General features: G+C 41.9%; 3 protein-coding genes across 5 annotated transcripts in view; all 3 read right to left on the bottom strand.

The window, feature by feature from the left end:
- Positions 1-1,926: 1,926 nt before the first annotated feature.
- Positions 1,927-7,337, bottom strand: lamp5 (lysosomal associated membrane protein family member 5). Its single transcript, XM_051408261.1, has 6 exons — positions 6,772-7,337; positions 6,087-6,265; positions 5,424-5,555; positions 4,898-4,994; positions 4,007-4,195; positions 1,927-3,120 (listed from the first exon to the last, which is right to left on the bottom strand). The coding sequence occupies exons 1-6, from the start codon at positions 6,818-6,820 to the stop codon at positions 2,945-2,947; spliced, it is 822 nt and encodes a 273-aa protein (XP_051264221.1). The 5' UTR covers positions 6,821-7,337; the 3' UTR covers positions 1,927-2,944.
- Positions 7,338-7,896: 559 nt separating this feature from the next.
- Positions 7,897-10,635, bottom strand: LOC127367945 (uncharacterized). The gene has a single exon (XM_051408260.1). It carries the CDS (start codon positions 10,102-10,104, stop codon positions 8,569-8,571), a length of 1,536 nt encoding a protein of 511 aa, XP_051264220.1. The 5' UTR covers positions 10,105-10,635; the 3' UTR covers positions 7,897-8,568.
- Positions 10,636-10,723: 88 nt separating this feature from the next.
- Positions 10,724-23,076, bottom strand: part of LOC127367943 (1-phosphatidylinositol 4,5-bisphosphate phosphodiesterase beta-4) — a 68,046-nt gene continuing 55,693 nt past the window's right edge. For 2 of the 3 annotated variants that reach the window (XM_051408252.1, XM_051408251.1), the window contains exons 25-40: positions 22,946-22,997; positions 21,672-21,774; positions 21,190-21,354; positions 19,633-19,837; positions 18,710-18,798; positions 18,397-18,553; positions 18,255-18,304; positions 17,822-17,887; positions 17,060-17,175; positions 16,642-16,717; positions 16,361-16,536; positions 16,058-16,159; positions 15,890-15,947; positions 15,170-15,256; positions 14,495-14,531; positions 10,724-13,739 (exon numbers count right to left, since the gene is read on the bottom strand). In XM_051408252.1, coding sequence (XP_051264212.1) covers positions 13,663-13,739; positions 14,495-14,531; positions 15,170-15,256; positions 15,890-15,947; positions 16,058-16,159; positions 16,361-16,536; positions 16,642-16,717; positions 17,060-17,175; positions 17,822-17,887; positions 18,255-18,304; positions 18,397-18,553; positions 18,710-18,798; positions 19,633-19,837; positions 21,190-21,354; positions 21,672-21,774; positions 22,946-22,997 — 1,616 coding nt within the window. In that variant the 3' untranslated portion in view covers positions 10,724-13,662. The remainder of the gene's footprint in view (positions 13,740-14,494; positions 14,532-15,169; positions 15,257-15,889; positions 15,948-16,057; positions 16,160-16,360; positions 16,537-16,641; positions 16,718-17,059; positions 17,176-17,821; positions 17,888-18,254; positions 18,305-18,396; positions 18,554-18,709; positions 18,799-19,632; positions 19,838-21,189; positions 21,355-21,671; positions 21,775-22,945; positions 22,998-23,076) is intronic. The other variant, XM_051408253.1, reaches the window with a different exon arrangement.

Genomic DNA, 23,076 nt, shown 5'->3' with positions numbered 1-23,076 from the left:
TGGCAGACAGTAAAAAGTGTTACCCTCGGATATGTTATTAGCCTAATTGGCTAACTGTTAGAGTTGAGGAAATGGCGACTTGCCGACTTTTGTGTAACAGTGAAAGGTCTATTGCTGGAGAAACCTGTCCGTGTGGCTGGATTTTACACCATTAAAAGAAACCTGTTGAGGAAGAACAAGGAAAGCGTATTTCGGCTTTGTGAAGTTCAGCAACAGGTGAGTTCTTCCAAATTAATTGTGTCCATGTTTCTTGTAGTTTTGGGAGGACAAGCAGACTAATTTAACGGCAGCTTGTTGGTATCTTTATACAAGGCCTCCCTCTCTGCTACCTTATGTTTCCGGTGATAAGGTTTGAGTATAAGCTGTTTAATATCTCAGGTGTATTTTAGCACAAAGCTTTGGTTACCGGTTAAAAGTTAATCACTGTGTAATAACACACAGGCTACAGAGCTAACGATGGTTAGCTCTGTAGCCTTGTGTGTGTTGTCATGGCAACCCCAGCACATCAAGGTGTCCTTGGTACTTCCGGTGCATTTCTTGATTCTGAATCAGCTTTGGAGATTTCTGAGTGTAATAACCTGCTACACATAATGATATAGTATACTTGTAGAGACTTCCTAAAATACTACTCTAAGGTCTCTGTAGTTTGGGAAATATATTTGCTGCACTACTGTTTCCTGACCATGTGAAAATATAGATTTTTTTTTTATTGGTGACAAATGTAGCTATAAGAGTTTTTTTTTAAAAAAACACAAAGTAAATACTAACTTTGTTTGTGTATTTTTTTAAATTTATTTTGAGTCTTTTTTTATTTTTAGTTACATAGTAGGCTACATTGGTGACATGTTTATTATTATTATTATTATAGGTTTATGTTATTAGGGTCGAGTGAGTAATATGAGTGTGTGTAGCATGTGGGGTAAGGAAGAAATAAATAGAATAAAAAAACGTTATAGTGATAATGATGTCATTTAAATATATATATATGTATATATATATATTTTTATAGCAATAAAATATTAATTAATAATACTATAATAATGTACAGAAATATGTCCTCTGCCATGGAGGAACCGCCATTTTTCTACAGTAGCCCAGAATGGACAAATCAAACACTGGCCCTAGAGAGGCCCTTTTGGGTATTTCATGAGTTTTGTGGCCACCGTAGTTTCTCCTACATGCTTGTACTGAGCTGTATTCAAAAAAGGCATCTTCACTGCCAGATGCCTCTAAATCCTACACACTGAAACTTTAAAGCTGTAAAAATGTTGTATTTTGAGTTAAAAGTGTGGAAAGCAAATTACTGTTGCATTCAATTTAAGTAGCAAGGATAATTGATTGATTACTGAGTCCTGAGATTACAAATCAAGTAGTAACCAAAATATTACCCTTATGAAATATAATAATCCACATTAACTATTACAACCATCTCCTGTGATGCTGCGGTTGGTTCAGGTGTAGTGGGATTAATCTGTGCTTGGTCTGAATGGGCGTCTCACATCTTGAGTTGACTTTCCACAATGAAATTCCTTCAAGATCATCTCCAACAATGACGTGGCCAGTCTAAGTGAGGGACTGGATTAAGGGCTTTGACTTTGATGTCCTGTGACTGAGGATGATGTATGACGCCCACGCTGCTGCAACAAATAGGTGTAGCTGGCACAAATGCTCTATTTATTTTCAATTAGACTTGTTCATATTGCGTTTCCTTCGAAGGCCCAGATTCAGAAGACAAAATCAATAACCTCATCCCTGCAGCGTCTCCGCTGACAGGAGTATCGGTCACCATTTTAAAGTCGTTTGTAGTCTTGTTTGATTTTGTTTTAACAACATATAGGAAAGAAATTGTGATTTTTTATTAGGTTTGAAAGATTGAAGAGCGTGCACTGTGATGTGATGGATAATAGAAATAACCGGACAGGTGTGTAGAGATGATTCCAGCAATTTATTTCAATGAACAGAAGAATACTGCACAAAATTGCATCAGCAGAGGTTTATGCATAGACTTTGATTCTGAAAATATTATACACATATTATTATTTTTTTTTATTTAATAACCTCTCTCCATTTTCATAATCACTCTCATATGGCATTCTGATAAATTCTTCACTATTTAGTATAGAATTTCTGTCAGACATTTATGCATTTCTTGCTTCCTTTTTTTTGATATGTTCCATACATTAGTGTGGAGAAAAGATTTGTCGAAGTCAAAGCAAAAACATCGCGACTCTGAATGCCACTGCACTGCACACACTACAAGACTTGTCCACTGTGAAACACTATGGCTGCATTCAAAAAATAAAATAAAAGGGACTCTTGAACAAAAAAGATATCAAGGTTAGCAAGTACAGAACCAACAATAGGTATTGAAATCATTTAGCAGCAGTTTCAGTGAGAGAAAGACAGGAGAAGAAAACAAACAGTTGGCTAATGACAGCAGAAGCTCTGGAAATTTTTCTGAAAGAGAAGCTGACTAAAAATGGATGAGGTAATAAACTAAATCCCAGTGATGTTAAGGAAAAAGAATCAGTAAGCTGTAACCTCAGGTGGGAGATTTTCAGATGACAACCACCAACCATCTGAACAAAAATCAATTATATTTTCATAAAAGCATAAATGTGTTTTTATTTTAATTAAAATTCTAATTACTGTAATACAGACTATGAATTAATGGCATTAAGATTCAATTCAGCAGCCGGGTAAATTAGATTTTGGTGGGTTTACCCTCCAACTACATCCATGCTAGGCCCCGAGCTGTCCCATTAACTTCCAGTGGTTCCAGTGGGCCTAAAGTACAGGCTACACACATTTCTCTGTCAGGGATTCAGTCCATCGTAGGGGACCTTTCCTCTGTGGTGTTAGGCCTGGGACATCAAGGAGACAAGTCTTTTATCAGGTTAGCTTTGGAGAGAGCTGAGGGGAGCCGCCGTGGTGCTGCTGCTGACTACATGTTCTTGTACATGGAGCGATCTCTGGGGAGTTGGGGCTGGGTCGCTGTCAGTTTCAGGTGGAAGTGGTAGATGGTGAGTGTGATGACAATTATGAGGGCCAAAATGAAGCCCAGTATAAGGGGGAGGGTCTCCTCCAGGCGTTCCCGCTGGTCGGTGATGCACTTGTAGGCTGCAAAACGTGGAAAAATGAACACAGTCAGCATGATGAATATGATGGACAAGGGTATAATATTCATATTTGAGAAGCTAGAACCAGTGAATTTGGGGTATTTTTGCTTAAAAAAATGACGATTATCAAAATAGTTCGACTGATTTTCTTCGCTTGACTATCAATTAATTGAGTAAATGGTCCACATTTAATTAAATGATTTCAATTAACTTAGGTGTTTTAGTTTTGTGGTGCACACACACTCAACTTTACATACATGTGTGTCTGTAAGGGGGTAAGGAAAACACCTGAACCCACAACTGGCTGCACAGTACAGTATGTGTATGTGGTTTAAAGTTGAAGGTGTTTCTCCCTGTGGACCGCAGTAATGCACACTAGGAGGGAGGCAGTGAAGCATAGCACAGCCTAGTTTACAGCAGCTCAGAGCAAATGATTCTTCCAAGGTGATTGGCTTCAGAGGACGGCCAGGTACATTGAGTATGTCTATAAAAGCTGCATTGAGGGCAAGGATATAACTGCGCTCATAAAGTCCTAATGACCCCCACCCTTCTCTCCCTTTCGTCTCTCTTGCATCCCCTCCCCCTCTTTTTTCTCGTTACCCTGTCTCCCTCTCTGCAGCCCTATGTACTCCTCACACTGCAGCAGTAACCCCCCAGAGGTGCGTGTGTGCATGTGTGTCTGTGTTTGAGTGTGTGTCTGAGAGAGAGGTCGATGCAAGTTGTAGTACCCTCACCCCCAGGATTTCTCGTCATGATTGTCATTTCTGCTTTTCTGTATGTGTGACTATAAAGAGACACACTAGCTAGTCTGTGTGTGTGTGTGTGTGTGTGGCAAAGGTTGAGTTTCTTTTTGTGGCAGCGTTTCTCAAAGTGTAGGTGGTTCTTACGTTCACTGAACATGAAGTCAGAGGCGATATCGAAGGGCTGGATCTGGATATCATACAAGGAGACAGTGATACCCTTCTGGTGGTCGCTTGAGATGAGGGTGAGAGTCTGCTGCGCTTGGCACACAAAGGAGTGCCCAGCGGGGGTCACCAGGGCCGATAGGCGGTGGGTGCTGGCTGTGTGTTTCCCAGCTGGAGAGAGAGGATGAGTGATGAATAAATAAGCATAAAGGCATTATAATGTAACTAGTTTTAAGGTATGTGTGCGATTGGCCTCAATGCAGGCCTCTGTCAAAACAAGATTTGTGTAAATTGCTACATTTATAATATATAATTATATAATATATCATTTGGTTGCCTCCACTGCGACTAAAAGCAATAGAAACAACAAAATGAAAGAAACTCTCTAAACTAAAATAAAATGAAATAAAAAAAACTTTAAAATATTTCAAGTTGACAATCACATTATTAAAACTCAAACTGAAATTTAATTTATTAAATGATGTGCAGAGTTTATTGGAGGTTGTCAGACACTAAACGGATTGTAATAATAACAATAGCATTGATACTACTACTACTACTACTACTACTACTACTAATAATAATAATAATAATAAGAATAATAAGAATAATAAGAATACTACAAATTGTTTATTAATTGCAGATTTTTAAGCTTAAAGGTCTACTAGAACTTAGGGCACTATATAGAATATGTAATAATTCCACTAAACAATCTAAATGTTGTATACAAGTGGGCGTAAATCATGAATCGTGCGTGAGTCAGCCCTCTAATTCCAGCCGAATACAAATTTGAGTTGAACTGCGATCACAGCAGGCGGATGGAAATGTGCTGACTGGCTACTGTACACAGGCTCTCTTCGGCGGGAGACTCACGGTTGTACGCGTTGATGAAATGGGATGTCTCCGAGGTGTCGTAGACGAACTGGACCTTGCTAATCTTCCACACCTCAGTGCCCTTGTCACGGAACTCCTGCAACACACACACACGCGCGCGTGTGAGTCTGGGCTTTTCCACTGCACGGAGAGGGCAGGTTGGCCCACACTCAGCAAAAAATGTTCTTAGGCTCCTGTCCATTGTCACGTCCACGTCTATATATACTCTGACGATGAGTGAAGTCATTTCCTTTAACTAAAATATTCTCCCTTACATCGAAACATAAGAACAGTGGTGACATGATTCCGCTACACAATTTGTAATAGCAAAATATGACTACATTTTAAACTAAAGACGCTCAACAAAAATGAGAATAAAAGTGAAAGTAAATATGTGTGTGTGTGTGTGTGTGTGTGTGTTGAGGTGATTAATGGCGATATGCTGGATTCCCAGGAGATGATTCAGAATCATTTTTATTGCATGTGATGACACAGTATATGCGTTATTGACCGCGTTCTCGCCCACCTTAGAGAAGTAGATGCGGAGAGTGTATGCGTTGTTCTTCCAGGTGATGTGGATCTCTGACTCCGTGCTCCCACATTTCCCCTCGATTTCTGCACCACGGGGCAGAGTGAACGACGCCTGCTCGGTGATGAGCTGCAAAGAGATACAACAAGCACGTGAAGAAAGTTGGCAGATTACGGATTGTGATGTCGCTGGAAGGAGTTTTTACGCACGAATTTACAGTGTAACCAAATATCCATAGCAGGAAGGATTACTTGAATGAGTTGTTCTTACAAACAGAAACAAGTGTCAGTTTCATTAAGGATAAAAAAAGTCTGATATCGCAAAATGGTTTCCTTTTCCTGGTGATTGTTCTGTTGCGACGTCAGCGTTTTACGCACGACTACACACTACAGAAGCAGTTTCCAAATATAATTCTAATGCTGTCAAAATACATTTCCCTTATGAATGAACTGAAAAACAGTCTTGTTTAAATAAATGGAAAGTATTTTGCATTTCAAACATTTCCCCAGTGCTGCATCCACCTTTACGCACAACGGCAACCCTTTTAATGTCTTCACCACAAAGCCACATTTTATGCAGCGTACATGCTTGAAGCAGCCACTGCGTTTCATTTTTTTCAAAGCATCCACATGTATTAAAATGCACGGGGGGATTCCTTACGTCTATCCCGTTGAGAGCGATCACGTCATATGGCACGAGGAATTTCACGGCGAACTCCACCATCAGACATGTCGTGCCGTTCTCCCGGACCGCGAAGATGGCTTTGTCTGGGTTGTTAGACAGACCGGACAGGTTCTCCCCTTCCTGCTCCGCCAGCACCACGGACAGCGCCAGCACACCTGACCACAGAATAGAATATTGGGGGGGGCATTGGTGTTAACGGGGTAACAGATGGGCGGGCTACACACTCATGCACACATGTACCAACACATGCAGAATCAGCAGAAACAGCAGCGTTACAGGATGGTCTGATTTAGCGGAAGGTCCAACAAATGTTTCGATCACTGGGATATCACCTCTGTTTCAAAGTCAAAATCAGCTTGAAACACAGGAGACTGAAATCTGCAGCATCAGGGGAGCAACAGCACGCTACTGGCTGCAGTCTAAACAACGTCAGAAAGTGACGAACTGCAACTCATCCGCTTTGCACTTTTATATTCATGTGAGGAGGAAATAACAGGTGAAACGGAACAACACACATATACACTCTGTCATACCAAGACACACGCAGAACGTGCACGCGCATGAACGCGCGCGCTCACACACTCACTGCAGTGAGGAGTCACGACAACAACACACACGCACACAAACACACACAAACACGTACACACACGCACATTCTTACCAAACAGAAGTCGGGCGCTCTCCGTGGTGCTGAAACCGAGTCGTCCCATCGCTATCAGCCTTCCCGGCGCTGAAAAAAGGGGCTAACTGACTGGGCAGCCTGTGCTGAACCCACTAAAAGAAAGGAGAGACAGAGAAGAGGAGGCGGGAGAGAAAGAGGGGACAAAATAAAAGAGAGAGAGAGAGAGAGAGAGAGAGAGAGAGAGAGAGAGAGAGAGAGAGGAGGGATGCCTCTACTCGCGCCCAGAAGTCACGCTCAGATCATCGTGAATGCAGCAAAAAATGTCTCCAGGTTGGACGTGAGATCCGGTTCGCTCTGCAGAAGCAGCCGGTTCCGAGTTCTGGCTGTCCACACCGACCTCCCTCTCCAAGGTTGACAGCTTTTAACCCAGTCACAGCTGCAGGACTGAGCCCCTTCTACGCATTATTAACAACAACAAAGAAAAACTCCGTCAGCCGAGTTTGTCTCTTGCAAGAAAGGACTCGGCATGCAGTCAGTTATTCCCGCAATGCTGTAGTCTCCATCCCTGTGGTAGCAGCTGTAGGTTGGGCTGAAATGATGTATGTCTGGAGGGAAACGCCGACAACCCCCCCTCCCTCCCTCTCTCAAACTCCACTTCTGCAAGGTTGCAGCTGAGAGTTTGTGAGACTGAGTGCTGCAAAAATCACCTCATCCTACGTGGAGACTTGAAATCCTCTTTTATACGTATTACTCGATGCAGCGAGATCGTTTAGCATTTGCTTCCGAGATTAAACATGTCTTTGTTGGGTAATGTAGAAAGATATGTTATTGAGAAACGCTTCAGAAGTTATGACACAAGTGAACCTGACACTGGAACCACTAGGGCATCATTTTTCTCTCGCTAATTGCCCACATAAATGGCATTTTAGGTCAGACTAAACTTGGAGTTTATTGGCATTATTGGCTTAATTACACTAAAGCCTGAATTATATCTTAATAATCTCTCTCTCATTTGTTCACCTGTAAACCAAAACCCGCCATAGGAGAACAAAAAACGACACGCAGAATGACATACTGACCCTTTCTGAAAATGTACTGTGCACACACACACACACACACACACACACACACACACACACACACACTGACACTAGACAGTGTTAATTTCAGATAGTGAGATTTTATTCGCTGTTTGCAGCCGTTAAAAGCAGTAATTGAAGTTGACAGACTGACAGACTGCTGAATGATATAGAGACATGAGAGATTTTATACCACAGCACGAGTAAATGCTGAGGGTGAAATAATTTATTGCACTTCACCCCTCCACCCTCCATGCAACCCCCACCCACTCCAAGAGGAGTGGCAAAGGCTGCTGAACACAGGGACAACCACATACACTGAAACTGGAAGTTAGACAGTTGTGTAGCTGCATCCAACTGGCAGGTGCTGGCTTTTACGCACATAGTTTACGCAAAGTAATTTGAATTGGTTTTCGGTTTCTCGGTCGTAGTTAAAAGCCTCGAGGTTCGTTTTCACAGCTTTTATACTTCGGTTGATAACGTCGTAAACCGACAGAAGGTTTTGCAGGGTGGATGTATTGTAGAACATTAGACATCGACGCTGTTGGATTCTCTGATCACTTGCAGGCAACCATTTGAGTTTTGAAGGTCAGTAAGGATTACAAGACACATTTTGGAGGTGAATTTAGAAAAGCAGCGTAACTGCGTGAAACAGATTATCTCTCTAATGTAGAAAGATCTAAAGGTAACGTGATAGTCTTAAACTAGTGGCGGATATGTACAAGCAAATACTTTTACGCATGACGCACTGTGGTTTCTAAGAGTTTGGCATTCTGAAATGAAAGTCAAACTCGCACTTGACAGAGCTGATGCTGTCGATGCTGGGTTTACTGCCCACCTGGGGGTGTTTTATGCTCTGAGGAAAAGTTTCTGATCGTGGCATCCGTCCTGAAGTCAACACCGAAGCCTCCTCCAACTCTTTCACGTCCTTCTTAAACTCCGGGGAGGTAAATCGGCGTAAGAGTTTGTTGCTCAGCACCGAGAAAGTCGTGGATGAAGTCGTGGACGAAGTAGGGGCTGCTGGTGCGGTAAACTGAAGAGGGTCAGCCCTGCAGGGAGATGCCTCGCGCATCCTCACGGTTCTGGATTTACGCAAAGGAACCAGTGTGCGCTCCGGAGGTGTGGGGCTGAGGATACTCGTTGGCAGACTACATCTTTTCTGATAGTAGCTGTCATGAAATCTGCGCACACCGAAGTCTGACATTTTTGGTCTTTCTGTCCCTGGGTCATTCTCACTTTTGTTGGGAAGAATGGGAGTCAGTAAGATGCCCAGGGCAGAGGGCGCGCTGGGTTGGGGGCAGTTTCTGCTGGACCGGGGTGAGAAGAAAAGAGATTTTTGAGCTTCACAACAGCTCTGTATAAGAGGCGGGAGATGGTCATCAGAGGTGGTCAACCTTTCCCCGGTTTTAGGATGCTTAGAGTTGGGAGAAGGGTCGGAAGTCCGCGGAGGGGGTTTAGGGGTTAGGACTCCGGAGAAGACCAGATCCTGTACAGGCGAGGAGGAGCAGTCATTCTCTCTTTCAAATTCCTCTATAGAGTCCATCGAAGGCAGCTGACTCTGCTTTCCCCGAGGCCTCGATTGCCGAGTGCAGCTTTGAACCAATTTGCAATCTACGCGATTACACGTTTGGGGGACATCAAGTTTGTTCACTAAATGTCCAACTTTCCTCTCAAACCTATCATTTACATCTCCGTATGTCAAACTAAGTCGCGGCTGCGCAGTTCCCTGAGCGCCTCCCTCAGCCTCACGGCCCTTCTTGGAGCTGCTGGTGAGCGCGAAGATGCACTCTGTGTGGCCGAGAAACTTTGCCACTTCAACAGCAGAGTTGCCAACTTTATTCTGCCTGTCTATCTGAAGACCCAGCCTCTTGAAGGCTCTCACCAAAAACTCAACCACAGGCGAGTGTCCTGCCACGGCGGCGTACATTAGCGCAGTGTTCCCCCAGGCGTCCACAATCTCCGGGTCTGCATTGTTCCGGACCAGGATCTTCACAACATCGAGGCAGCCTTTCTCACAGGCGTAACTGAGCGCGGTGCGCCCGCTGCCGTCCTGACAATTCACATTGGCCCCCCTCTGCAGCAGAAGCTCTACAAACTTATACCGAGTCTGACTATCGGGGAGCAGGATAGAAGAGATCAGGGGGGTCTGTGCGCTCTCTGTTCTGGAGTCCACGATTTCCCCATCCAGCGCGTCCAGAATGAACCTGGCCAGGTGGACTTTATCATTGGACATGGCCTCCAGAAGAATCTTAGTCCCTGTTTGCCCACCGGACTTCCCCAAAGCCTTCAGCATGATTCCGAAATGGGTCAAAAACCTATCGCAGAAATGTCATCTTTCTATAATGTGGAGCAGATTTGGAAGCTTCTCCCCCAAACGAATACTGACAAAACAAACCCACCACCCCTGTTTATATAGTGAAGGAGGAAGCAGCGGAGTTGCCGGGCAACGCAAACATAATTAGCGCGCTTTGTTGGTCTTTCTAATGGAAATACTTCGCTTATAATAACAATTAGAAGCTTCAGCGCGGGAGCCGCCCGTGTCCCAAGAGTGGATCTGGGATATGAATTCATCCTGCACTTGTTGACTGTGATTAGACAGCAGTGGTCATTGTTTGAGAAATAAGTGCGGGGGCCGGTAACAATAAATCCGGCCTGCAGACACAGTGTGACCCCACTTGAGACACTTTCAGCACACAATGATCGGGTCTCAGCATGAACACAGAACACTATGGTTGGCAGTAGAAATAACGTTTTCATGAGTCAAAGATGGATTCTCATAGAAATATAATGTGTGTTGCTGTTAAGGCACACAAAGGCCCTTTAAAGCCCTTTAATTTAAATATTCCTGCTACTCCATAACAACCACCTTCCTCAGAACCATATCAATCAAACAACACAAAGGAGCCACATGGTGATGTCCCATTTTACACCTGGTTTTATTGGTACACATACTATAAAACAGTATTAAAGGAGCTGGATAACAACAGTATTTTCATTGCTTTAAGTTCAACAATACAATATAAATACAAAAACACGCACAGAATGGTTTGTTGACAAGCTACAGTTCAAATAGAAAACAAAGAGGAGATACAGTAGAAACTGAGGAAATCAAATCGGTGACATTGCTCGGCAAAAATAATCTGCTTTTTTTTGACAAACTAGAGAGCCAAAGGTTACATGTAATCACACAACAGAAACATTCAACTAGTGCAAAAAAGCCTCTAACAAACATAATAATCTTAAACTACACATTATATCTAATATATATAATATATATATTCATTTATTTATATATATCTTCATATAAATAACCCCTTAATTTGGCATTTTATCAGTCATAAAATAATTTTAACTTCCTAACAGACACTGAGTGGCACATTTGAAAGCGATGGAATAAAATTTAAAAGCACTTTTACTCGTTTATCTCTGCACTAGATATGTGGTGAGAGCTTTATACTGTGTGTGGTGCAGTAAGGGCAGACTGGAGAACCGAAACCAAAAGAACAAACGAGGAAAACCCAGTGGTTGATAAATGTCTTTCCCCAACATCCAACAGACCCACTCTGTCCCGTGAGCCCTTGTATGACAGAGGACAATTGGTCAAAAAGTAAATTAAACTACATACATTCCAGTATATACAAAAACATCCCGTCTACCCTTTATGCCTGTTACAGCAGAATAAAACAACAGAAAGAAATCTTTTAAAAAGGCCAAAACACCTACAGGTGCCTTATCCCCATTTTTTTGTGTGTTTTCATATTATCAGAATTCTGACTTTTGTCATTTTGGTCGACTTTATTAGTGGTATACGATGCAAAGTGAATGCTTGGCATGATCATGTGTGCACAAATACTACAGTACCCACAGGATTACTTCATAATAGTACTTTCAAGTCACATTTCTTTCTCTGCAGTGGCTTTGTGTCCCACAGTGTCATCAGGGCTGCGTACAGTAGTGCTTCCTCAAGCTATCTATAGTCCCATTAACAGTAACATTTAGAGGGAACCTGTTTGGGACACAGGCCTTGTCTGAAATCCCTGGTGTGTATAGGTGTAGGTTGGAGCCATGTCACAGGCTTTGTTACAGATCTGTTATAATTGTTCAGTCTCCCCCGACCAAAGGCCAGCTGGGAAAATGACGAGGATTACAAGCTGAGCTTGCTAATGTGCAGTCAAGAAGCTATTAAGGGACTTCACTTCAACAACGCCTTAATGAGTGCGAAACGACTACATGAGGTTGCTTTGACTTCTGACTGCCAAAGTTCTTGTCTGATGGTGATGGGCTGGTCAATTAAAACAATGTCTAACAGCAGAATTAATATGCTGCCAAGAATGGATTCATTTTTGTATTTATTACAGATTGGGCACAATTTTCACAAGAGTTTCAAATGCAAAACTCCTCAATGCAAAGAGCTATTTGAATCCTACTTAACATTTTACTTACTGGTACATCCCCCTTTATTATATCATCTTATTTTCAGTTACGTGTTGTAACTACTAATATCATTGCCTTGGTTTGTAGGGATGCAACAATTTTAATCAATACATTAAAGGCTACACAAAGCAACCACAATTTGGTTACTATTACTGTAATATCTTTACCTGTGCTTGTGTTGGCTACTGTGATCGTCCTGATTGATTTGCTATATTTTTTACACTCTAAACTTTGAGGGAATCATGTATGTGTTAATCTTTTTTTTTGTTGTTGCATAGAATACATGATTTTGAGCCCAAAATTAGGAGTATAAAACGGTGAGTTTTGCAGATGTAAACTTGTAATGATTGAGCACAAACAATAAAATAACCGTGCTTCCCTTTCACTACTTGAAAATCGTGTATAATCATTTTATTTTCAAGTAAAAGTGAAGCACAATCTATTGGCTATTTGGCTTTAACAATGAAGGTGACCATCAATCCATCAATCGTGATCCCTTTCTAGTCTTCTGACTCAGCAAGCCTTTTTATCATGGGCTGTAACATTGCTGAACAACAACAAAAAAATAGTAATACATCTTTGTGAAGTCAAACAACTTGCATTGTAGGAATGGGTGACACAGCAGGGGGTTTGCCACTCCTTCATACAGTGATTTTTTTAAAAATACATTCTTACTGAAATACAGAAAACCTACAGTAGTGCACTGCTACATTTTCCACATTGTTATAAGGGCCTATCACATACAGTACAAAGTGCTCAGGACAGGACTGGTGTGTAGCATACAGTGTATTTCACAAAGTTTATTCATTTGTGCTGAATTGACATTAAATCTTATACATATTCTTCTCCCCTCTTCCACGCTGTCAGTTAATCGGGTACCGATTTAAAAAAACAAACAAAAAAACCCCAAAACAAACGAATCAAAAGGGGAACGGATATCCACTTCCCGTAAGTGTTTGTGTGTGTGTGTGTGTGTGTGTGTGTGTGTGTGTGTGTGTGTGTGTCCATCAATAGCTGCAGCTTGTGTTGCCCGTGCGATGCAGAGAACATTGAAGGAGATAGAAAATTTGGATCTACATACAGCGAGGAGGGGGCGCGTCTGACTCTGTGTTGCTTCGTCTCCGAGGTAACGTTTCCTCTCTCGATAAGTGGTTAAACCCCCTGTCAAACAGTGATAAGCGCCAATGGCTCAGTGGTATAATGTTGGTAGGTGGGGTAAGGGGCAGAAACTGAGTGGTGGGGGGAGGGGGGGCTACTGTGTGTTTGTGTGTGAACATGACAGAAATGTACAGAGACAGTGATGTAGGCAGGGTTTATGTCTCTGGGTTGTAGAGAGCTATCCGCGGTGGAGTGTTTCTGCACCTGCGTGTGTGTGTCTGTGTGTTAGTGTTTGTGTTTGTGTGCTTGTGTCTCGGTCTCAGTCGCTCACACCACCGTGGCAGGTCTGCGGTCCATCTCCTCCTCCAACTTCACCATCTGCTGCATGTCCTTGGCCTTCGAGGAGACAGAAACACAGTTAGACAAACACACAGAGGCAGAAATGAAACCTCTCACTAAATATCTAACAGTTGCAGAGGATCCACTCTTTGTCTTTTGTTACAGAGTTTGATCTTGAGTTGTAAGTTCTAAATGTTATATTGCTCATTAAGAGACAAATCTGTCTCTACCTTAGCAATAATCCCTTCTATTAAGTGCTCTTCCTTGCATACTTTTAGCAGGTAATATAAACCACATGCTTAGTAGGAGTGACGTGTAATGGTTGCCACAAAATGTCTGCAGTGGGACACTGTCACATACTATGAAAGCAAATGATTATGAGCTGGAGTGAAAGCACAGTGGAGCAGGATGGGAGCTGGCTGTTTTTGCTTAGTAATAGCTGGTGAGTCATAGTGATAAATGACTCAAGCTGCTAGTTGGCACTGCTGACACTCAGAGAGCTGCAGACTAAAAATGTGGGAATGGGATTTCACAATACAAAGAAAAATTCATCACTCTCTTTCTTCATTAAATCTCGCAATCTCTTCAAAGACAGGCCTGGCGTGTACTATTTTCCTGCTTTACTCAGTGGTGATTCACCTCAAGAGTGCTCATTATAGTAGTCATTTAAATGGCAGGAAAATGCAGATTTGTTTACAAATAAAACAGTAACATGACTGAGAGGTACAAGGGAAAGGGATGGAAGGTAACATGATCCCTACTGACAGAGAGGTGGTATGAGAGATAGAGTTGAGGGAGATGAAGGTGCCTACCTTGAACCTGTTTGTTTGCATGGTGTGATTTCAAAAGCTGTGCCGGAAGAAGCAAATCATATTAAAAACAAATGAATATGTGCATACATGTAAGACATGTACAGGTAACGGAGTGTGGCAGATGGCAAAATAAAATGGAGAGATGGAGATATGAGACCCATATTTGTAGTATGCATGTACTACATGTAGGGCACAGAGATACTGTCCAGTAAACTGTTATACTGATTTAACAATTCAGCTGCTATGATGTTGCTGTCAAAGGACAGTCGAGACTTTGATTCTTTAATATGGACTTTGTATTTTATTCTTTGGGAGCAGCATTGTTGTTTGTCTTTAGAGTCCCTTGAGGCAATTATGATACCAGCTATGTGGAACACTTCCTGCAAAACTAATTATAGTTTACATCACAAATGATACAAACTGCAGCTATTATCTAGCGTAGAAATCAGCCAGAGAACTGCTCCAGTCCCATTTACACTTAAGAACCCGGTGGAGCACAGAGGACCATAAACTGAGATGTTTTGGTTTATGCAGGAAGTGGGTCTAATAAATGTGGTGGTGAGACATTTCAGCAGTTAAGATGATGGCAGGCACACCAGCTATCTTTAGTGATTTCTTCTCAACACATTATTGGCAGTGAATATTCTGACTGCTTGGTGTTCTTAGTGTTGGTACCTGCTCATTGAACTTCTCCAGTTTCTCCAACTGTTCTCTCTGGTTTTTCTCTAGCTGCTCCATCTCCTTCTGATGCTTCATGGCCAGCTGCAGACACACCACGGACAGAGTGATACATAATGACCATTCAGGTACTGTTTCATACTATAAATAAGCAGTAGTTTACCTTTTTAACTTTTTACTTTTACTTGAGGTCACAAACACAGAAACCCATCCAAGAGGCTTTAGATTAATCTTGTGTTTGTTTCAGAAAATGTGCTGTAATGTACTTCTGATCTCTGCACACTTTGGTTGAGAAGTCCTGCACACCAAAGGACCAGTTGTATTACACAGTGTTTGTACAACAGCAAAATCAAGAAGGTTTGAGAATTTTAGTTACTGTGATCAGTAACACTTGTACTCGAGACTACTGTTGTTAAGAAAGCAAAACATGTTTATGTGCTTAATAATTAATAATATAATAAAACAAATATATTTAGTGATCTTTTCTGTTACAGTAAAAGTACCTGGTTTTATTCTAGACCAGTAACATATTTTTTCTTAAAGTGGGACTGCTTCCTTGTATTTATAATGTCATTAATGCCAGAGATTGGAGTAACAATAGACATCCAAACATTTGCATGGTATTCTGTATTCCTATTATGCATTAATCAATATGGGAGAGTCCCAGGTATATTTGTCAGCTAATTATTTAAAAAAAGTAAATTGTAAACAACCTACCCTCTTCCTCTCATCCAGGAACTTCTTAGTGTTGCTGCTGTTTAGTTCTCGCACTCTCCTAAATAGCAGAAAGAGAACAGAGCCAACAGTCACAATGGAACAATTTAACATAACTTGCTACTGAATGATTACATGGAGACAGATGGATACAGCAAACGTGTGGCTCACCTCTCTCTCTCTGCCTTGTTTTTTATTGTCTTGTCCTGGCTGATAGCTTTACTGTTTTCCATGGACATCTTTGCCTGGTTGGCACGCATCTCTTTGCTCTGCCTAAAATTGTGGAACAAGACGACACATGTACTGTAAGGAAACTTAATTAAGACAACAGTAATACTCGTAGCTGCAAGAAACAGTTAGGCAGTGGAGCTTCAGTTTAGCACTTCACAGGGCTGCTGGCCCTCCGGGTCTGGTCAGCTACAATAAATGGGTATATACATAACATGCGTGCATCTGTGTGTATGCGGCTCTCACCGTTCGTGGATCAGTTTGAGCTGCATGGTTTGCTGCTCCTGAACAGTGGTCAGGAGCTTCTTGAGGTGTTCACACTGCTGTGTGACGTGGCTGTCCTTCATCTCCTGCTCTTCGCTGCTGTGACTACTGATCAGCTCTGACCACTCTTTAGTGTGCTGTGCTGTGATGTCCTTTACCTGCACACACATGCACATATCAATTATGCAAAGCTGAGGCACTTGTCATCCTCACAGCTAATAACTGGAAAGATTGCTGGTTTGGGGTAAAATGTTTGGTATTACCTTGACTTTGTGATCAGCGATGAGTGTTTGGATCTTATCCTCTGTCTCCTTCTTGAGCTCCTGGCAGTTGTTTTCCCTGTGAGGGAACCGCCATAGATATAAGTGATGATTTAGGACAATGTCAGTCAAATTTTAAGTGCTTTCATTCAAAAGGAAGGAAGTCAATGGAATGGTTCAGGTTTTAGGTGCTCTTTCAGTTTTCCAACAACTTGTATAAAAGTTATGTCTTTGGAATTATACCTTTTTAAATTTGACATTGTAGTCAAAAATGTATTATTATTATTATTGTTATTATTATTATTAAAATGTAGCTCAAAGAAAGAGGTTTCTCAGTGACTATGGAAACACAGCAAACCTGAGCAATGCAATGATGGCCAATACATTGGACTTGTGGAACATGTTAGTCCCCCCCCCATACCCTCGCTTCTTGATGGCTTTCTCTAGTAGTTTCTCCAGGGTTGTCTTCTCCTTGTCATGTTGAGACACCATCTTGTCCACCTGGGTGCAGTGGGCTTTCTGCATTGTATTTTGATCCTATAAAAAAGCAAACAACATGTATCACTTAGATATTTATTTATACTGTGAAAGTGCAGTTTTAAATGTATCAACCTCCTCCATGAGCAGATATGACAATTAAGCCTAAAACAGATTTTGAAATCATAGCAAACCAGGCAGCAGCTGTGGTTATTATTTTAAAAACATTCGTATGTTGTTGTTGTCTACATCAAGTAATGAGCCAGCAGTCCTCTTTATTCAGTCAACAGATGGGTCTGGATGGTACTATTATACATGTGTTATGCAATAGGACTGAATACTGTGATTATTAATCAGCCACTATGAATGAGCCAGCAGCCTCCACGGTTTCTATGGTAAGTGCTGGTCAAAGGAAAAGCAACTTTAGCAAGTCTAATTTCTTACAAAACATTAATTATGTAGCTGCATCTATGTGTGTTTGTAATTGACGAATGTGTTTTTCTGTGTGTGTGTGTGTGTGTGTGTGTGTGTGTGTGTGTGTATGTGTTTGTGCGCAGGTGAATATAAAGCATTGGTCAGTGGAAGATGAAAGGTAGAGCGTCTCCTCGCTCTGTGTCTATCCCTGTGAGCATCAATGATTGTCCAGAATAAGCAGCAGCCTCTTTGCATTAGCAACAGACAGGTCGGCACTAGAACAGTCACCAACCTTTGAGTGTTTCTTCTTTAAAGCGTTGAGCTCCTTCTGTTGCTTCTTCAACAATTTAAGGTACGTCTGCAGTGGGAGAGAAGTAATTTATCTTGTGTCATGTTTAGAAAACCCTTAACATATTAGACTGGGGGCAGCATACAGCTGGGTACAAGTATCGTTTGGTAGCATCTATATTGTACAGTTGCTATCTCTATGAGGTATTTTATAAGGTAATTATGAGATCCTTAATACTAAAAGGTGATTACAGACAAGAGAAAACAGCTGTAGTAACTGTAACAATATTGTAGTACAATAACGATAATAAACAATTACCTTTTGATCACTGTATTGCTACTTATTACATATTCTGTACCTTCCACATTTACTATGTTTCACAGACTGAGCTGTAGGATCCCTGTTCTCATCAAGAGTAAAGAATTATTTTACCAACCTTCATCTGTTTTAAGTCATCAATGCTGACATTAGGCACGAGTGCAGTATCTGAAACAGCAGAGAAAAATAAAGTTTAACTCTGTGTCCACATAGTGTAAATATGTGCGTTTATAATGTGTATATTTTAAGTCACTATATACCCTTCTTGTTTTCTGCTGTGTTATTTTGGGCGGCGTTGGAGGTCTGGGCCATGTCTGAGCTGGCCTGTGGTGTCACACTGGCCTTCACAGTGTCTCCTTTACCCTTTCCCTTCTTGTCGTTCTTTGAGCTTCCACTGGGAACATCTGCTATGTCGTTCTATAAAAGGGAAATCATTAATTTAGGTGCAATGGGACACTGTTTTTATTGTATGCAATAATATCTGAGTGAGTTTACACTGGTTGTACGTGTCAATCAGTGTTTCTATAAACTCAAACTGGAGCTTCAGCTGTGTATATTTCTTGTCATATGTACCGTGTCAATCCCCAGTGCCTTCATCTGGTCAGCTCTTTTTTCTGCAATGGTCAAGAACTTCTTTGGGTCTGACAGGGCGTCCACAATTGCTGAAACACAATCGATTTGTTAGTATAATATAGTTGTAGCAAATTCCAAAATAATTTAACCCCAAAAAATCAGAGAGAATGGGGGTGAACAAAGTGGTAGAAACAGTTTCTTTTGCTATAGTAACCAAAATGTTATTTTGCAATAAGAAAGGCAGTAAACAAGTGTTACATTTAATCATCATCATTAATCAGAATCTCATACAGATCTACAGAACCATAACAAAAGATTCCTCCTCTTTGCATGATTAACTACTGCCTCATTACGCTGACAAAGTAAACTAGTTGAGACTGGGGTAGGATCTTACCTCTTGTTTAAATCACACAGTTTCTTAAGGAAATTAATTCATTCTGAGCTCCTAGTACAGTGCTGTGTGCTGGTAGGGAAGTGATTCTGGCAGCAGATCTTATAGAAAAAAGCTAATGGTTACAGTAATGGTTCCTCTGCACAAGCCCCATGGCTTTATTTAATGACAACTCCAATTGTCCTGCTCATTTGTATGCTTCTGCCTGTTCTAAACTGTCTATTACTGCAGATTCACTGTCATCATCATTTGCGCCATGCCATTACTCTGAATGTTCAAACCAACCCAAAGCAGAGAGTAAGTGAGCAGGAGAGAGAGTTGCCTTGCCATTCTTTTTTTCTCTCCTCCCTTCAGGCTACAGAAGCAACTTTATCAGCCATGAATAAACTGAGCAGTAAAACAAAGTATGTCAGTATGAAACAAACCTGTTATTCTGTATTTAAACGATAAACACAAAGCAATATACATAAAGTTTTTAATTAGGTGTGTGTGTGTGTGTGTGTGTGTGTGTGTGTGCTCCTGTTCCCCTCACCTCCAAAGCCGTCGGGCACGTAGGTCTTGAGGATGATTTGGCAGAAGATGGTGGGCAACGACAGGGGCTTGTTGCCCTCGTTCCTCAGCGAGATGTGACGGTAGCCAGCCTGCAGGCCGTCCAGAGGCAGGATGCGCTGGCCAATCAGCTTATTGTTGTCGTCATAGACGGCGATGCGCAGTACTGCCAGATCCGGTAAGATCACCTAGGAGGGAGGGACAAAGGGAAATGGAGGAGGGTTGAGGAACAGTGGAGGCAAGGGGGTGCGAGGACAAAAAGTGAGACAAAAAATCAGTTTGGAGTTGGTCATCTGTCCCATGGAAAGTCTATTTAACTTATTCTGCTTTGAAAATAGGTACGATGAGTATTTTGCAGCCATTGGAGTAAAATGATCCAATTTTTAAGCTAAAGCAGTAACAGCATCATTAAGGGGAAGGTCAAGGTTGAAACTGCAGGGGACACTATCAGGGGACGGTCACGGTGTGATACAGGAAAAAGGCGTGATAGTGCTGCCACACACAGCATATGTTACTACTGACAATCTCCACAGCTAATACACATAGAGGGAGTGTAGCATATCTTGTATAAGTGTGTAACTTGTGTCTATGGATGAGCTTATGTGTGCACATCCTTGAAGAAAAAAAAAACAAAACGAGGGAGCGAGAGTCTTAACTGGCCTTGTATGTGGAGATAAGTGAACGGAGAGAGGAGGATGATTAATACCTAGACGAAGGGGAAGGTAAGAGATAAGACCGAAGAATACTCACTGGAGATGAATGGGTGGAAGCACCCGCGTGTGTGTGTGCGCACGCTTACGCAAACGTAGTCTTGCTGATGTACTGTATGCGAGTGCTGCTGGTGTGTATTGTTTGCTCTGAGTCATCTTGACAGGGCCGTGTATGCATGCATGCATGTGAAAGGTGCGGCAGCACTTGAGGGCATTTGTGTTTGAGCGTGTGTGTGGATGTGAGAAACGAGTCTTGCCAGCAGCTCTGCTTGTGATGCCCCTCTTTGATAGCACTGTGTAAGTTTATATGTGTGTGTGTGTGTGAGCAGAGCAGCACTGCGGCAGGCTGTGATTGATGGTGTGTGTTAGGAAGCTGGAGTCACAGTCATGGCTGAGAGACTCCTCATTCTGCTGAGAGCAGCACTATTACACACACACACACACACACACACACACACACACCAATTCTCTTTCTATGTCCACAATTTTTTTTTCTCTTTTCTTCATTCTTTGTTAATCTCCCTTCATTACTAATTGTTTGTTTCTCTGTTTATTTTGTTCCTTTCTTCTTGCTGCCTTTTGTTTATCCCCTTTTCTTCCTCTCAGGTGAACGAGATGCCTTGTTGTTCTTCCTCTTGTCCCACTCTCTGTTTTGGTTTGTGATTCTTTTGCAAATGACCACATCTTTCTTCCCTCTCTTCTTCCCTCAAATATCCCCGGTTTCATCATAATGCAGACAGTATTCAAATACGTGCAGCACATTTGTTTTACCTCACTGTATCCGTTATCTCACCTAACCCAACCACCCCCTTTCCTGCCCTTCTTGCTACCTTTCTGAAGACAAAGGGCTCCTCGTTGTAGGCTGGGTTCAGTCCGTTGTTCATCACCATACGTGTGCGGAACTCCTTTCGGATGGTGTCCGTCGGTAGCCCGTACATGTCGACCTCAACATACGTTCCGATTTTCTTGTCTGACAAGAACTGTCCAGAGAACACCTAACAAGTAAAAAGGAGGACATTTTAAATATTTCTGAAGGTGTTTACAGTTTAATATTTAAAAAGCAAATGATTCACTCTGATTGGATCTTGATGCACGAGGTATGGAGGTATAGTCAAACATCATCACTAACGTACCAAAAATTCAACTAAAGAGACAAGTAATAAGATACATACAAAGAAAGAGGAAAGAACAAAGACAGATCAACTCTTGAGTAAATATGAATGAGTAAATTCATATTTTTAAGCTAAAATACTGTAATTGAATTGTTTTTGTAGGGGTTTTCCAGCATGACTGACGTGTCAGATGACCTGACCTGTACGCTGCAGGTTGCAGCGATGACGCCATCCACCGGCGTTTCAGAGAAAGGGTCAAACATCCTGTCTGATCGTCGCATGAAGTCGGGCTTTAGCAGGTACCTGACAACAGAAGATGAATATGAAGAAAATGCACACACAAACTCAATCTACCTTTGAGATCAAATATATTTCTGTATATATACGTAAATATATATGTTCTCATCAGCTATGTTGAGCTTCCGACCTTTTGTTTTACGTCATACAGCTGTTTGTCAACTCTATCGCTGCTTCTTTTCCTCAACTCTGTGTGTGTGTGTGTGTGTGTGTGTGTGTGTGTGTGTGAGAGAGAGAGAAAGAGAGTCTGTGCTCGGTGGAGAGAGCAGTAGATATCCGACACAGCCACTGCATGTGCAACAAACAATCCCGTAAACAAAAAGCCAATAAGAGTAATGAATTAATGTAAATAACGGAAATAAACACTTGAATATAAAAATACAGCTCATTCAGGTAACTCAGGCAAAAGCTGCACTGAAGCAACAAACACTGGAGAAAGAAACTCCCTTTCAGACAGGGACCAAAGACCAAAGAGATTATAGAGGGTTTGTTATTTTATATTTAAAATATCCCTTATAAATTTCAAAATAACATTAAGGAACAGCTTTGATACGGGCATTTTGTCTCTTAATGCAATGCAGAGCTATTTATTTCTCAGGCATATACCTTGGATTGATTTTAATAACTTTAATGTACTTGAAGTGTGTACTGGGCAGATACTCAATAATAAATGACTTGGTTTAGATCAGGGGATAAAAAAACTTGATCGGGACATCCCTCATTTTTTTGTTTTAATCAAGCTCTTCAACGATCTATCGGGAATAAGGTACTAAAGCTTTCTGTGTGGGAGTGTGTTAACCAGGGGCCCAGCAGAGTGGCATTAGTAATGATGGGTGTCTGCAAAAGCCCTGATCTTCCCACATATGAGATATCCAGCAGTAGCAGTAAAATCTCTGCCCTCGGGGACAGTATTAGAGCCGAGGGATGGAGACAGCGATGGAGAGAGGAAGAGATAGATGACTGCAGAGAGCCTCAGAGGCGGGTGAAGATGAGCTCGCTTCCCCAAAGCACTCATCGACTCTTGGGGAAGACAGTAGCTACGGTCGCCGCTGGCAACCACTAATGAGATGTGACATGCTTTAATTGATGAGTTTTAGAGAGGGGCGGAGAAGGGAGGGATGGGAGGGATGGGAAGGATGGGAATGAGCTAAAGACAAGAGTGAGGAGCTGTTCTCACCCGCAGGAGCCGTTGTACTCAAACTTTCCCTGGTTCAACTGCATGGCCAGATCTTAGACAGAAGAAGAGAGGTGTTTAGGGACTGAGACACAGATATCTGGTTCTCACGTTAATCACACATGCAACAAATC

The sequence above is a fragment of the Dicentrarchus labrax genome, unplaced genomic scaffold, assembly GCF_905237075.1.
Source record: "Dicentrarchus labrax unplaced genomic scaffold, dlabrax2021, whole genome shotgun sequence".
Lineage (NCBI taxonomy): Eukaryota > Metazoa > Chordata > Actinopteri > Moronidae > Dicentrarchus > Dicentrarchus labrax.
This window is presented reverse-complemented; position numbering and strand designations above follow the sequence as displayed.